General features: G+C 38.9%; 1 protein-coding gene across 2 annotated transcripts in view; it reads right to left on the minus strand.

Annotated features, from left to right (window-relative positions):
• TMTC2 (transmembrane O-mannosyltransferase targeting cadherins 2) overlaps window positions 1–16,141 on the minus strand; it is a 252,425-nt gene that overhangs the window by 11,797 nt on the left and 224,487 nt on the right. For both annotated transcript variants that reach the window (XM_055808895.1, XM_055808896.1), the window contains one exon: window positions 12,855–12,918. In XM_055808895.1, coding sequence (XP_055664870.1) covers window positions 12,855–12,918 — 64 coding nt within the window. The remainder of the gene's footprint in view (window positions 1–12,854; window positions 12,919–16,141) is intronic.

Genomic DNA, 16,141 nt, shown 5'->3' on the forward strand with positions numbered 1-16,141 from the left:
GAGAATACCAGTAATATCAAAACCATCTTGTGAAACAGAAACCTAACTTCTCCAGAACTTGGGGGGTGGGGGGGTGGGGATTCAAGTAGGACTGCCAACCCACAACTAAAAATCATTCCTAGACTGAGAAATACATCAGAACTATAGATTAGGAAGAAAATTAGGAAGTTACTTATTGCAAAACATCCTAATAAGAATGTAATTAGAATATACTGTTGCTGGGCTTATTTAATGCTGGGCTTATTTAACTTTCTTATCAGTTCTAATTGCATAATAAATTAATTGCATTGTTTCTAGAATCAGCACTAGAATACTCTATTAGGAAAAACTTTGCTGGATTCTCTTTTAATTGAGTGCAAACAGATGGATTAATTTCTGAAATGCTACTCTACTGCCGAGTTCTATATTTCATGGCACTTTATGTTTGATTGACACTGAGGGCTACATTTACAAGGCAAAGCCAATCTTGTACTCTCCAGGAACTGATGCAGGCAGCATAGTACCCCCTGCTATATTACTATCAGACTGTGAATCACAATCAAGTGCATAGGTCTATCCATACATAATAATACATCATCACTTCCATAATTTCAGCAAAGAGACTGCATCTTTACAAACTACTGCCTCCCATCATCTCAAAGCATGATTCCTTTTATTTGTCAGTAGTACAAATCCACACTGTGACTTCCTATTAATTAGTTTTGCAAAACTATTCTTTTAATTATTCAGTAAATGAAGATCATAGTTAAGTACAAGCACAACTGTTGCAGTTATATTCATACTGAAATGTAATCAGCAAAAAAAGTATGTGTCTACTAAGATGTGGACAAAACCCACTAGTATGCTAGATGAAACAAATCTGTGCTCCAAGAGCCAGACCTAGCTGACCTCACAACATTTTTTGTTCAAATAATTTTGATGGTGGACTGAACATATCCCTATACCAGATAAAGACTCCAGATATCAGAGTCATAGAATGGTTTGGGTTAGAAGGGACCTTAAAGATGATCTAGTTCCAACCCCCCTGCCGTGGGCAGGGACACCTTCCACTAGACCAGGCTGCTCAAAGCCTCATCCAGCCTGGCCTTGAACACTGCCAGGGATGGGGCATCCACAGCTGCTCTGGGCAACCTGTGCCAGTGCCTCACCACCCTCACAGCAGAGAATTTCTTCCTAATATCTAATCTAAATCTACCCTCTTTCAGTTTAAAAGCATTATTTCTTGCCCTATCACCACATGCCATGTAAAAAGTCCCTCTCCAGTTGTCCTGTATGCTCCCTTTAGATTCTGGAAAACTGCTATAAGGTGTGTCCCCCAGCTTCTTCCCCAGGCTGAACAACTGCAATTTTCTCAGCCTGTCTTCACAGGAGAGTTGCTCCCACCCTCTGATCATCTTTGTGGCCCTTCTCTGGACTCACTCCAACAGGCCCATGTCCTTCTTATGTTGGGGGCCCCAGAGGAGAACACAGTACTCCAGGTGGTGTCTCATGAGAGCTGAGTAGAGGAAGAGAATCACCTCTGTCAATCTGCTGGTCATGCTTCTTTTGATGCAGCCCAGGATACAGTTGGCTTTGTGGCCCGCAAGCGTACACTGCTGGGTCATGTTGAGCTTCTCATCCACCAACACCCCCAATTCTTTCTCCTCAGGGCGGCTCTCAATCCATTCTCTGCTCAGCCTGTATTTGTGCTTGGGATTGCCCTGGCCCATGTGTGGGCCCTGGCACTTGGCTTTGCTGAACTTCATGAAGTTCGCACAGGCCCAGCTCTCAAGCCTGTCAGGGTCTCTCTGGATGGCATGCCCCCCCATCCAGTGTGTCAACTGCACCATACGTGTTGGTGTCATCCACAAACTTGCTGAGGGTGCACTCCATCCCCCCATCCATGTTGTCGACGAAGATGTTAAACAGTTCTGGTCCCAGTACCAATCCCTGAGGAATGCCACTTGTCACTGGTCTCCACTTGGACATCAAGCTGTTGCCCACAACTCTGAGTGCGACCATCCAGCCAGTTCCTTATCTACTGAGTGGTCCATTTGTCAAATCCATGTCTCTCCAGTTTAGAGATGAGGATGTTGTGTGGGACAGTGTCAAATGCTTTGCACAAGTTCAGGTAGATGACATCAGTTTGTCTTCCCTCATTCACTAACACTGTAACCCCGTTATAGAAGGCCACCAAATTTGCTAGGCATGATTTGCCCTTAGTGAGGCCATGTTGGCTGTCACCAATCACCTCCTGATTTTTCATGTGCCTTAAAACATAGTTTCCAGGAGGATCTACTCCATGATCTTGCCACGCACAGAGGTGACACTGACTGGCCTGAATTTCCCCAGGTCTTCCTTTTTTCCCTTTTTAAAAGTGGGTTTATGTTTCCCCTTTACCAGTCAGTGGGAATTTCACCAGGCTTAGCCACTTCATCTGCCAGTTCCCTCAGGACCTGCAGATGCACCTCATCAGGTCCCACGGACTTGTACACCTTCAGATTCCTTGGTCTCAAACCTGATCTTCTCTCACAGTGGGTGCTTCTTCATTCTCCCAGTCCCTGCCTTTGCCTTTTGTGATTTGGGCAGTGTGGCCAGAGCACTTACCGGTAAAGACTGAGGTGAAAAAGCCATTCAGTACCTCAGCTTTCTCCATGTCCTGTGTAACCAGGTCTTCTGTTTCCTTCCAGAGAGGACTCACTTTTTCCCTAGTCTTCCTTTTTATCAGTGATGCACCTCCAGAAGCTTTTCTTGTTGCCGTTGATGTCCCTGGCCAGATTTAATTCTATCAGGGCTTTAGCTTTGCTGAACTGATCCCTGGCTGCTCAATTTCTCTGTATTCCTCCCAGGCTACCTGTCCTTGCTTCCACTCTCTGTAGGCTCCCTTTTGTGTTTTATTTTGTTCAGGAGCCTGCTGTTCATCCATGCGTGCCTCCTGGCATTTTTGCCTGACTTCCTCTTTTTGGGACACATTGCTCCTGAGCTTGGAGGAGGTGATCCTTGAATATTAAACAGCTTCCCTGAGCCCCTCTTCCCTCCAGGGCTTTATCCCATGGTATTCTACCAAGCAGATCCCTGAAGAAGCCAGTTTGCTCTCTTGAAGTCCAGGGTAGTGAGCTTGCTGTGCACTCCCCTTGCTGCTCCAAGGATCTTGAACTCCACCATTTCATGGTCACTGCAGCCAAGGCAGCCCTCGGGCTTCATATTCCCCACAAGCCACTCCTTGTTGGTGAGAACAAGGTCCAGCATAGGACCTCTCCTCGTTGGCTCCTCTGTCACTTGGAGAAGGAAACACATTCTAGGAACCTCCTGATTATACCCTGCTGTGTTGTCCCTCCAGCAAATGCTGGGGTGGTTGAAGTCTCCCACAAAGACTAGGGCTTGTGAACATGAGGCTGCTTCTATGCCCAGAGAGGGCCTCATCTTCCCAGTCTTCCTGGTCAGGTGGCCTGTAGCAGGCCTCCACTATAATGTCACCTGTCCCTGCCCTCCCTTTAATCTTGATCTATAAGCTCTTTGTTGCCTCCTCATCCAACCCCAGGCAGAGCTCCATGCGCTCCGGCTGGTCACCCTCTCCTTGTCTCCTCTGCCCACCCTTCCTAAAAAGTCTGTATTCTTCCGTTCCAACACTCCAGTCTAGGAGCCATCCCACCATGTCTCCATAATGCCAATAAGATCATAGCCCTGCAGGCAGGCGCACATCTCTAACTCCCCTTGTTTATTCCACATATGAAAAACAGAAAAAGAAATGCGAGAACACTAAGATTTCCGCTCAAGTTAATTGAGGTACAGTCCTATACAATTTTTGAATCAAGGACTTGACAATAAAATAGCTCAAGCATTATTTGGTATGAGAATGTCTTCTCTTTATTTACAACTTATCCATTGATAATTACAATCACCTGATGGGATTGGAAGAACAGTGTTCTGTATCTAGGTAGGTGTCTGGAGAGAAACCAGAACCTATAGCTTAATACCAGGGTGAATATCTTCTTAGGAAACATCACTGAATAATAAGAAACATGCATGATTTTTGTGAAAACATGGTCTTTCACTTTTTAGAGATTTAGTCACATAAACGTTTTTAACACTGAGGCAATACAGCCTACAATGGAAAATGGGTGCATAAAACAAAATAGTTTGGGGTATTTTTTTTGTGTGAATAAAAGACTTTATGAGGAGCTCCAGGCAGCACAAGGTGTTACCACCTGACATACTGAAAACCTTATATGACCTATGTCCTACGCAAATAGTGCATGAATTATTAGAGAGGTTTTTTTCTCTCAAATTACATTAAGCATGAAATTACTGTTTCAACTGTTCTTGGTAAGAGTAATTGACAATTTAATGATGATCTTAGGGTTATTTAAGTTAGAAAAGAGAAGTTAGTATATAGTTGCTTATTTCCAACATTTGTTCCCCCTGTTAAAGAAAAGCATGTCTATACATTTTGCAGTTCAGAAAGATGAATGATTCAGAAAATACATAATGCTAGTAATTAGACCATAGAAGGACTAATATTTATGGGAAATCTGTAAACATTTTCATACCTAAAAATGAAATGAAAAGCACTCCAAATTACTATGGCAATAAGTTTCTGGCTTACTTTGCTAAGTGTTTCTGGGTATGCAGCTTACTCTTTGAAAAACTCCGCTAAGAGTTCAGAGCTGCTTGCATAGTTTCACTTGAAGAAATCAGTAACTACAGAGCTCCATTGACCTCTCACACGCAGGAGAAACAGAAGCAGCTATAAAAAAAGTCAATGGTGTTACTGCAATGCAATATCTATGTAAGCAGAAGAAACTCAGATGTATTTTCTTTTCAGTAATTTAGAACTTGCACAGACAAAATACTTATGTATTGATTAGGATGTCAATGTACAACAAATTATTCTAGATGGGAAATAAACAGCAACTTAAAGGCATTTTAATTCTATTCCAAAGCTCACAAATTACACCGAGTGAGCCAATTGATCTCAGCTATTTGCATATTGAACTGCTTGGATAATCAGAAAAGTACAAATGAACTCCCCATATTCTAACCCTCACAAAACTGAAGCTGAGGACTGTAATGACATGATTTCCAGCTATCTCCTATGCACCTTACATGAAGATGGATCACAATAGAGAGACAGATTTAAGTATTTAATAATCACCCAGAAGCATGTTCAATCTTTGCTTTTACAGAGCTGCCACAGCTCTGTAACACATGTAGAGTTTTCTGGGGTAAAGCTATAAATATTCTCATATTTCCCAAAAGAAATTCAGTGTTTTCGATAGCTGAGTAAATTGGTTTTCAAATTACACAACTCATCCTGATATTGCACTTCAGTATTAGAGGTAAATATCCCCATTCTAATAGTCTGTGTTCTTTCTTTTTCCTCTGGTGGAGATCATAGGGATGCGAAATGCTATATGGGGAGTTTTGTTTGTTTTTCCTGTTGTTTTTTATAAGGTGGGAGGCACTAATCTCTGCTGAAGTAGGAATACTTTAAGATTCAGCACAACAGCCTGTACACCAGCAGGTCTTGAAGCTGACAATTGTGTATGACAAAAACCCTAAATGTGTCTTTAAAATATTTAGGAAGACCATGAACAAATATAATTGCAAATATAGAAAGATAACTTTTAGTTCAAAAGAAGACACAGTCTTCCCCAAATAGCTGGATAGAGAACATATCTGCCTTGCACTTAGCCCCAGACAGGAGAGAGAAACTGAGTGTAAGAACCTGGAAGGGGTGAAACAGCAACAACAACAAAAGAAAATTGAGCTGGGGGCCCAAATTAGATTTAAAAAGCTTTCCAGCTCAGGAGGGGAAGAGAAACTTCATGCATGGAATAAACTTTTCACATGGAGAAATGTTGCTATTTTTGTGCAGACACTGAAGAGCCTTTCTACCTGAAATGAAAGGCAGCTTGCATTTAGTTAATATTAATTTTCTTGAATTTCTCCATTCTGTACAACCTTTAGGCCAGGTCAGCCTTTTGCTAGGCAGGCTGAAAAATTTCACAGCTATTCTCATATCAAATCTCAAGAGTCAGTCCTCTATTGCCTGTCAATGGAGAAGTCTACCCAATTTACAGGAACTAAGAAAGTGCTCTCTCATCCTTTTGAAATCAGAGTGGTGTCCTCTTTTCTCTAAGGGTGTTCCACTATCTCCCCATCCAGTGGAGCAGATTCATGCCTAAGCCTCCCATCCCTGTGTCTGTCTGAAGTCAAACTATTAAAATAATGCCAACTGCAAATAAAGTTCACATCAGTAATGCCGACGTTCTCACTAGAAAGCCACAGTACCCTTTTTAGTACCTAAAAGTCCTGCATGCCCTGTAACAATTGGTTCAGTCTTTAGGATGCAACAGAGTAGGAAAAGAGGAAGAACTAGATCCAGGGAAGTCTTCTTATTCCTCACACCTTTACCAGCAGAGAAGAGACGAGGCGTTTTCAGGAGGCCAAGAGTGTTTCTGGGCTGGAAAGAAACCACAGCCATTCACATCGAGGCAGAAAGTTTGGCACACTTGAGAGGAAGCCTTCCACAATGTGAGGCTTAGCAGCAGCCGGTGCTAGTAGTGGGAAGCTGTACAGCCCTGGCATAGGGCAGAAGAATCTAGAAGCAGCTCAGAAGGCAGGCAGGCAATCAGTAGAAGCCCCACCTGCCTCACAAAGCCCACTTTTGTATTTTCTGCAAAGGTAGACACAAGCAATGGAAGACAACTTAACAGGTGAATCTGCTGAATGCTGACTACCTAAAAATAAAGTCCTGTGGTCCATGGCACCAACACATAAAGATAAAAGATTGCCATGTGTTCATTACTTTGAATAAACAGGTAAACAGGCAAAAGAACGTTTTAAAACAAGGATTCTCAGCTGGAAAGTGTCATGCTTTGCTGGCAACAATACATGGTGTAAAAATCACGTATGTACTGTTTCTTTAGAGGGCTACATCAGCTTTATTCATGTTATGCTCTGAAAACCAGGAGCATGATGGCAAGACATTCTAATTGGGTTTGGATAACAGGGACTAGGCAGACCTGCTCAAAGAGCTGCAAGAGCAATGGATTCATCACTGGTGAGGGATCTGCAGCATCCCTGGAGCAATGTGAGGATGACACTGGATCCAGTGAAGCATGGAACAATGCCAGGTTTTTGTCAATTTGGGATCAGCTGCAGACAGTTCAAGAATCATTGTAAACCCATTCATTACTGCCATCAGCAGCAGAACTAACATAGCAGGAGGTCTTAAAACTTTTATGAAAATTCTCCCTGGCAGTAACAGGACATGCCCTTAACAAAGCTGGCAAAATGGATTAAAGCTGTCTCCTTCACAATTACTCCCAGCCTGGTAAAGCTATATGAGAGAATTACTGAATGTTCAGGAGAAAGTCAAATAGGGAAATTTGGCATGGAAGCACCTAAGGAAAAAATACATAATAAAGCAGATCTTGGCTGCATATGTTTCAAGACAAAATCCAACATCTACTTTATTTTTTAAAGATGTATATACTATCGGAAGTATATTCATTTTTAGAGGTCCTGCCATGAATAAACCCCATATATTATGAACACTTCCCATAAGGAGGCACTGAAAGCATGTTATCTATAAGGTGGCTATAAAAATACAGTCAATTATCTGGAAACCACCAGCATTCTTCTTTCTACTGTTAGACAGCTCAAGGTAGAGAGCTTACTACAAGCCTGGAGACTTTGACATGAAATCTGTATTCCAGCATTGGGGAAAAAAATAAAAGCAGCACTTGTAGAAACTGCTTTTTAATATGATATTGTGTTAACTGATTACATAAACCCTTCAAGTCAAGAAATGGTTTAGTCCCCCACATCATGACTAAACCATCTAGTGGAAACTGTATTTATTTTACTTATAAGTACATTTCTCCTTTCCCCCTCATTCTATGTGTGTGTCTTTATATATGTTGTTACAGTAAGACATTTAATCAAGCCCTTTTGAAGTAGTAGAGTGGAAACAGCTGTTTCTGACAATGTGCCGATGACATGGGGCTTAAAGCTGTCATGAGCTCCAGATTGCAAGCAGCACTAATATGTGCTTGGGATGGCAGTGACTTGCAGGTCATGGCACCTCCTGTAGGAATGCTTCTAAGCCAATCAGCTCAAGGTGGTGGCTCAAAGTCTTAAGGCTCTGGTGAGCTCTCTTTCACTTAATACTCTTGAGGTCACACTTCAAAGTGCCCTTTCCTCTCAAAAGCCATTGGACATGTGGGGGTTCTAGAGCAGCTTTTCAAAGATTGGCTGCTTCAGGTTCAGACTTAAAAAATTAGAAATGCAGTTCTATACACAAATGATGTCTTAAAAAGTCGAATAAAAGCTGAAGCTAAAGTCAGTATCTCACATTCTTGTAAAGAATGCCAATTTAAAGAGAGTTTCTAGATGACCAGTTTTTCCACAACAAAGTGAGCTTAAAGCTCACATTTTAGACTGCCTAACAACTCGTTAAAACAATTTCCTGATTTGTGAACAGACATAGGGCACCTAGAAACTATCTCTGAATACAGATTTTCCTCAGCAATACTCCCACTCAGAATAATTACTGCATTGATGTCCTGCTGTCCAAGAAACTTACACTTTCATGTCTTCATGCAACTATATTTGTTAAAATTAGACTACATATAACATATATCCAAGCCAACATTGCTAGAACAAACACATATGTGCTTCTCACTGAGAAGGCTCTAAAATGATTTTGGTTTGATCATGATAAACACACAATGTGGGAATGCATTTTTTGGAAAGTATTCAAAAATATCCAGAGTCTAAGGAAGCTAATCTCTGTAGGTTACCTATGGAGTTGAAGGAGGAAAAGGGAGTCCTGTAAGAAACAATTTATAGCAAATAAAAGCAGAAACCCTCTCTGAACTGCTTCCTGGATTCCCCTCGCCCCCTTGGCTCTCCAGGGGAAAGTCAAGTCTGTGAAGCCTATTTGGGAATAAATAGACGTAATCTTGAGAATGCTTGTTTCTTCAGTGAAATTTAAGACAAAGGATTCCCATCTCCACAGCAGCACTATATTCTACAGAAAATACTGCTGTTCTGAAATTTGACGCAAAGTTACTTTCACAGAGGATAAAAACACCTACTGCAAATAAGGCCAATCATGAACATTATTAAGAAAACATTAAAGTTTAAAACTGGAATAATAATACTAGCCAGATCTGGTTTTTCTTTGCACCCAAACTGCATTTTAGCTGATGTTGCTATTGTACCAAAGTATTCTAATTTTTTTTACACTCTGCAGAATGAAGGTGTGTATTCAAAAGCAAAGATGATGTTCAAGGTGTGGATATACATTTTAACACCCTGTACACACAAATGTGCTGTATTCAATTGTTCTTTTACTGGGTATATTTTTTTTGCAAATACTTTATTCATCTAACAAAGCTTTTCATGGAGGAAACAAATGGCATTTTCCATAGTTTTCAGTCCTCTCAGAATCAGTTCAATGATGAATGAATCACCCCCAATACTAAAAAATTAAAATCTTTCTGTTTGCTTTCTTAAAACCAATGGCTTGCATGTTTCAGAGAAGTTACATCTCCCCTGTAACTGAACACTGTTTTTCTAGGGATGTTTTTAGCCTCCTTAGTCACAACTTTTATAAAAATGGATTAGTTGAATGAGAAAGTGACTCAGACATGAAGGCATATTGGTTGCTCACTGCTGCTCCCCCGTCTTGAGACACTGAAATAAAAGAAGGCTTGCATGGGAGACAAATGCAAGAGTGGAGAGTGCTGTCTGGAAAAAAACCTGAAATAGCCAAGTAGCTCTGAAAGTTGTAACTCAGCTGGCCATTTAAACTGGATTTGGGTTTAGAAGAGCTCAGCAGAGCAGCTTCTGGATCCAAACGACTTATATACGGGGAAACAGGTGAGGAAGTATTGTGTATTCCAAAAGCAACAGGAACAGTTGAGAAACCAAAGGAAGGGATGCAAAAGGAAAACAAAGCAAAAATGCTGAAAACAAAATTGTGTCATGAAAGCTCACTGAGTATACAAATTCACTAACAATCAGTAAAAGATTGAGTTTGTAGCGTTACTAACATCTTATTGCTGCTAAGGATGGCATTTTATAGTAGTGATATTAGAGATATTACACAATATGTAATACTTGTAAAGAAATGGATGCAAGAGAGTGGAAATCTGAGTTTTGTTTCAGGCTGCATTAGCTGAAAACCTCTCAGGAGCCAGGCACAGGTCTAATTCTCAAGAATAACTGACAATTGTCTTGATATAGTTAATAGGAAAGAAGTTGGTAACAGAGAAATGGACCTTCAACTTGGGATCTGGAGGAGGGATTGGGGAACCACAGGAGAAAAAAACCACAACATACTGGAAAAAAAAGCAGAGAGACAGTTTACTTGGGATCCTGATCCATAATCAACTAATGTCAACAGGTATCATCTGAAGCACCAGAGGAAGGAAGGTTCCTGTTAAACAGATGCTTTTAGCACTTAATAGTTCTAGGAACAAGGCTGACCCACTGCACAGAACAAGACTTTAGTGCTGCCACTCAGTATTCTCATCGAGAGGGAATTTGGGAACAGACCTCTTAGCAACTAACATTAAACAAGTGCACACTAATATACATATAGGTATGTGTATATATATATACAGAACTGTATGTGTGCATGCATCTGTACATTATACCATGTTCATACACCTAGTATTTTCAATTTTCTCCAAAAAAATAAAATAAAAATCCTTCAGCACTGTATTTGGCTTAAGGATATTTCTTTAGTATCTTGACTCATACAATTTTGATGATCCTTCATATTCACAAGACAGTGAGAAGATATGAAGGCTATGTTCAAAATAATAAATTAAATTATGGGCATTTTCAAGCTGTGAAGATGGTTCCTTCACAGCTGTGGATGGGGCCACTGCAGTCTCTCAGGCAGTACCTGGGTATGCTCTGAGGAGCTGGGTGGATCAACACAAAATAGTCCTGGGTGCATATAATTTACCATTACAGATGTAGCTATGTAGTACCAGGGTTTCCTAATTTGCATTCCATACCCCTTTGGAACGATTGGGATCTTCCATCTTAACATGTCTGCATTATATTGCTTAGTACCTAGAAAATTTCCTCAAGTGGCTTCTTTTCCTTCAACTCTGAAACTATTATGCTAAATTTGAGAGTTAATAATAATAAGAAAGATATGTATGACTATTTCTGTTTTTATTTTCATACTTGAGAGACTGCCCTTGTAGAGTCATCAGACAGTTGATGTTGGCAGTGAAAATGGATACAACTTTCCCACTCTGCATCATTAAAATATTTTTTAAAATTCATGAACCATATGCATACTATGCTTAGCTAAAAAGTTAAACTTTATCATCTTGAATGTAAAAGTTAAATTATCTCTTAAAGAAAGCTGAACAGCAGTGCCTATTAGATTTTCATTTAAACTAATCAAAGTCAGAAGAAAGTTGCTATAATAAACTGTTCTGATGATCTTATCCTGCAAAAGGGATACTTTGGTCTTAACATGTAAAGCTTGTCAGCAATACCTAGAAATACCTAGCTTTAATAGTACCACTGCCATGAGCTAGAAGCCCTCAGCTACTTCCAAAGCTCTCTGAGAAACCTCATGCATACAATAATATTAATATACGGTTATATATTTTTTTATAATCTGAGAAACATTTTGAAAATACAATTAATGGCAGAAAAGAGAAGAGGAACTGTACCAATATTCAGGCAACTGAGGGAATTCTTTCAAAATTAAGGTACCCATTCAAAAAAAAAAACCCAAGTCTTGCATCTGAAAGCATAAGGAATCACCAAATCTAAATTGCTGTCTCACAAAGTAAGAATTAAAGAAATACATAGATTTCAGAGAGTTCTTCTTAAAAGATTGTGTGAAAGTGTGCAATTTCATATGAATAAGGTATTTTTGTTTTTTTGAATTATATTTTGTTAGCTTGTTTTGAGTCTTAGCTGGTGTTGGTTTTGAATCTTAGGCCTCAAAAAAATTTGGTTTAAGCTTGTATTTTTTTTTTTACTTGGGTTTTTTTTGTTGTTTTTTTTTTGTTGTTGTTGTTTTTTGTTGGTTTTTTTTTTTTACTTAAAATTGCTAACTTGTATCCTCATATTTGGCACTATAGACTTCTGTGACAGGAGCGTGTTCTAGATTTGATTTATTGCACAAAGTATTAGATATTTAAAACAAAATCTGTCCCATTTATTCATGATTTTTTTATTCCAAAATGTGAAGGTAACTGAAAAGAAATGTAACACTGAATAAAAAATGGTAAAAATAAACTATTTTATTTCTTTAGTTCTTGATGCAATAGGATTGGAAATGAGGTTTTCTTTTTAAAAAGGGTCTGTCACATACTCCTCCATATCTCTGCTTCAAGGAATAAGCATTTCTTTGTCAACATACAACTTTAGAGGTAAAATAATCTTTAAATTTGTTGAACAATAATGTTTGTCAGAAGTTCATGGCAGAGGAAAAAGCATAAATGTATCATTTTAAATGCTCTGAACGGATCACAGAGTAGCCTTTCATCCTCTTTTATTAGCGAGAATAGATGGAATTAGGAAAGCTTTCCAAAGTTAACACATTTAAAGGTAAAGAAATCTAAATCTAGAAATCTTTTCCAAGTATGTTAGCCAAGTAAGATTTGTTGCTAGAACCTTCACTGAGGTAACTTGAATGTACAGTGATTGGTTTGACAAATTAACAGCTTTACCTATCCAATAATTAACCATTAAAATAACATATATAATATAGGCCAAGAGATCAAATGCTCCAGCAAGAAGTTTCTCCTCAGCAGAAAGGGTTCAGCACTGCAGCATGTTCATCAACTTCAGTAATGGATATCATTAAAGAAGGTACTTACATTAGGTCTTAATCCTGCTGCCATTTCATAATACTTCTCGGCTTCTTCATTGAGACTGGCTTGTCTATCAGGACAGAAAAACACAGTATACTTCATTTTCCTTGGGTTCAAAAAGAAACTATACCTAAAGAATAGCTAAAAACAAAACACCACAACTACTTCCCACTGTTTAGGGATATTGTCCTAATAAATGCACAAAATATGTCAATCTATAATACTTTTTATAGTTCAGAATGTTTATTATTATCATAAATCCTCTTTGCCTACCTTTATTTTCTGTTTAGTTCTGAAATTATATTAGTACACAACAGAGAGAAATGCAGAAGGTCAAACACTCATCTGAGGCAAAAACAGAGACATACCCGTCTTTCCCAGAGGAAAATCTGGCTTTTTTTTTTTTTATATATAATTAGCTATACTAACAGTAAATCATGAAGCTGTAGATTATACAATAATGCAGTTTTCTTTCTAAGAACACTGTATTCCAGAAAATATAAGTATCAAATATAAAGGTTTCTCAGAAATAGGTTTCCATGATTTGGGGTATTCATTCAGAAAACAGTTCTGATTCCAACATTTACTCACATCAAACTGATAGGGGATTTAAATTTAGATCTCATATCCCAAGGGAACAAGATGAGTTTCTGGGTACCTGAAGCATTATCAGCTCAACTCTTTTTCTTTTCCTTACTAATATAGATGGCATCTACATTCTTCTAGTAGTTTGATTTTTATTTCTTCTGAGTTTTCACTTTAAAGCTTTCAAATGAAAATGCAAAATATTGCCAAAGAAATCTAAACACATTTTTGTCTCAACGGGCCCTTTTTATCTCTTCTCTCAAACTCGTGTTTTCTCCTTTTGTTTCCACCTTCTTATTTCCCTTCAACTATTGCTTTTGGCTACTAGCCCAATGAATATCAGCTGATCACATACATGTCATGAGCAAGATGGTAAACATTTAAGAACAACAAGGACTATCAGGCAGGCTACATATCTGCTGCTAAAGATACTTTTTTTTTTTTCTATGAAAAGTTAGGTCCTTTCATAGAAGAATTAGGACAGATCTTCAGCATATTTGTGTTATGTGAATACAGATGCACTTCTGTGATACAGAATGGAAAAAATAGAAAATAAGCATAATGCTGAGTAGGGCTGGTTGGTGGGATTTTTTTGTTCTCTTTTCTGCTGCTTCTGAGAGCAGTTACTAGCTCAAAGAATATCAATCAACTGAGCACTTTATCTGGAGATTTAACCTTGTTCATTACATGAGCTTTTACATGCTTTTTTATTCAATGATCAAATTGTGTTCTAATTTTATGTTCCCATCCACCCAAATTTTAAATATTAACCACATAATACATGATAGGCTTTTAATCCCAATCAACACATTTTGACAGTTATTAGTCTTGGGAGGCGAAAGGAAGGAAGGATAATCCCTTTGAAGTTTCTCACATAATTCACATGCAAGCTGAAACCACTTCCTGACTAATAATTTGCCAAGTAGAACCTGGTTTATACCTGTTAACTGTTCTAAATTACTTTGGACATGTATCATTGACTCAGTGGTTGCAGTGGTTAGAAACGACTGAATGTCTAAAAATATAAATTTAACCTGCTTCTGAATCACTCCTGCTGGGCATTAGTAGCACTTGAAACAACTCGGAAAAAAATGATCACATACTTCTGAATTTCAGGATTCACTACAAGGCACATAAAATGAAACATGTCACAGAGGTTCGTGGTTTGGTTTTTTTTCCACTTTACACAAAACTGTCAGGAAACAAAACATTTCTAAACATGGTGAAATTCTGTGCAATAAACAAGGTGCTTTATCCAAGAGGCAGATAGAGACAGTACACTTCACCTCCAGAAAGTGTTGGCATGTGAACATGGAACAAATTAAAATCTCGTCCCCTCTGAGCCTAGTGGTAATACATGGCTTGCTTTCCCCCCACATGTACATCTTGAAACATGGATCATTAATTCCTAAGTTGCAATCAGTTTGAATTTATAGTTCTCCATTAAAAATGGTTTATAGAAATGAATGCACACCACACTAATCTGATCAGGAATATGCCAGTTCCATTTCTGGGGCATTCAGCAGCAGTTCCTTCAGTTAAGATACAGCAGAATTCTGGTTCCCATTTTCACTGGAAATCTAAACTAGAAAATCGCTATGTTAAGCCCTGGAATGGCTTTCCCTCGAGAAAAATTAAAGGCACAGAGGTAGGAAATTGCAGTAACCCTATGCCATTGAGCAGGAAAGGGCCCTGGATCAATGTCAAATAATAGGAGGACACTACTAAAGGTAACAAAATTCACATTAGAGTAAAACATTAGATAAAATGTTTATAATAAAATAGGAAGGAAGAAAAGGAAGCAAAGAGAAGTTCAGAAGATAGTCCTTTCCTAGTTACAAGCTATATTTCAACCTCTATCTTAAATCTTTTCATGAGGACTGACCTTGAAAACGTATCTGATTTCCCCCATTAACACCTAGCATTCAATCTTATTTTAAGGGACAAAAATGCCTCGTCTTTTTACTCTCTCATATCTCTTAACCTGAGCCTCCAGACCTACCAGTTCCCTGTATTTTGTTCCAGCTTACTGCCAGTGACACCTCATCAATGTGCTTCACAACACATAGCTCTTAGGTTCTCCTGATACACAGTTATATTCAGCTTGCATTCGTTTTGAATCTTTGTGTTGATCACTGCAAAAAATACTGCTTTAAGAGAGAAACACCACCAATTCTGACTGGTTTAGATACATAAACATGTGAATGGTGTAGGGTTATTTTTAACCTGTCAGTTGCTTGGTTGTTGTGGTTTTGGCTGGGACAGAATTAATTTTCTTCTTTGTAGCTTGTACAGTGCTGTGTTTTGGATTTAGTGTGAGAGTAATGTTGATAACACACTGATGTTTTAGCTGTTGCTAAGTAGTGTTTATCCTAAATCAAGAACTTCTTAGCTTCCCATACTCTGCCAGTGAACAGGTACACACGGAGCAAGGCGGAAGCAGAGCCAGGACAGCTGACCTGAACTAGCCAAACGGATATTCCATACCATGGGATGTCATCCTCAGTATATAAACTGGGGGCAGTTGGCTGGGGGCCACTGATCGCTGCTCGGGAACTGGCTGGGCATCATTCAGTGGGTGGTGAGCAGTTGGATTGTGCATCACTTGGGTTTTTCCCTTGGATTTTATTCCTCTCTCTCCCTCTCCTCTACATTACAATTATTATTGTTACTGTTGTTGTTGCTATTATTAATTATTTACTTTATTC

The sequence above is a fragment of the Falco peregrinus genome, chromosome 6 (assembly GCF_023634155.1).
Source record: "Falco peregrinus isolate bFalPer1 chromosome 6, bFalPer1.pri, whole genome shotgun sequence".
NCBI lineage: Eukaryota > Metazoa > Chordata > Aves > Falconiformes > Falconidae > Falco > Falco peregrinus.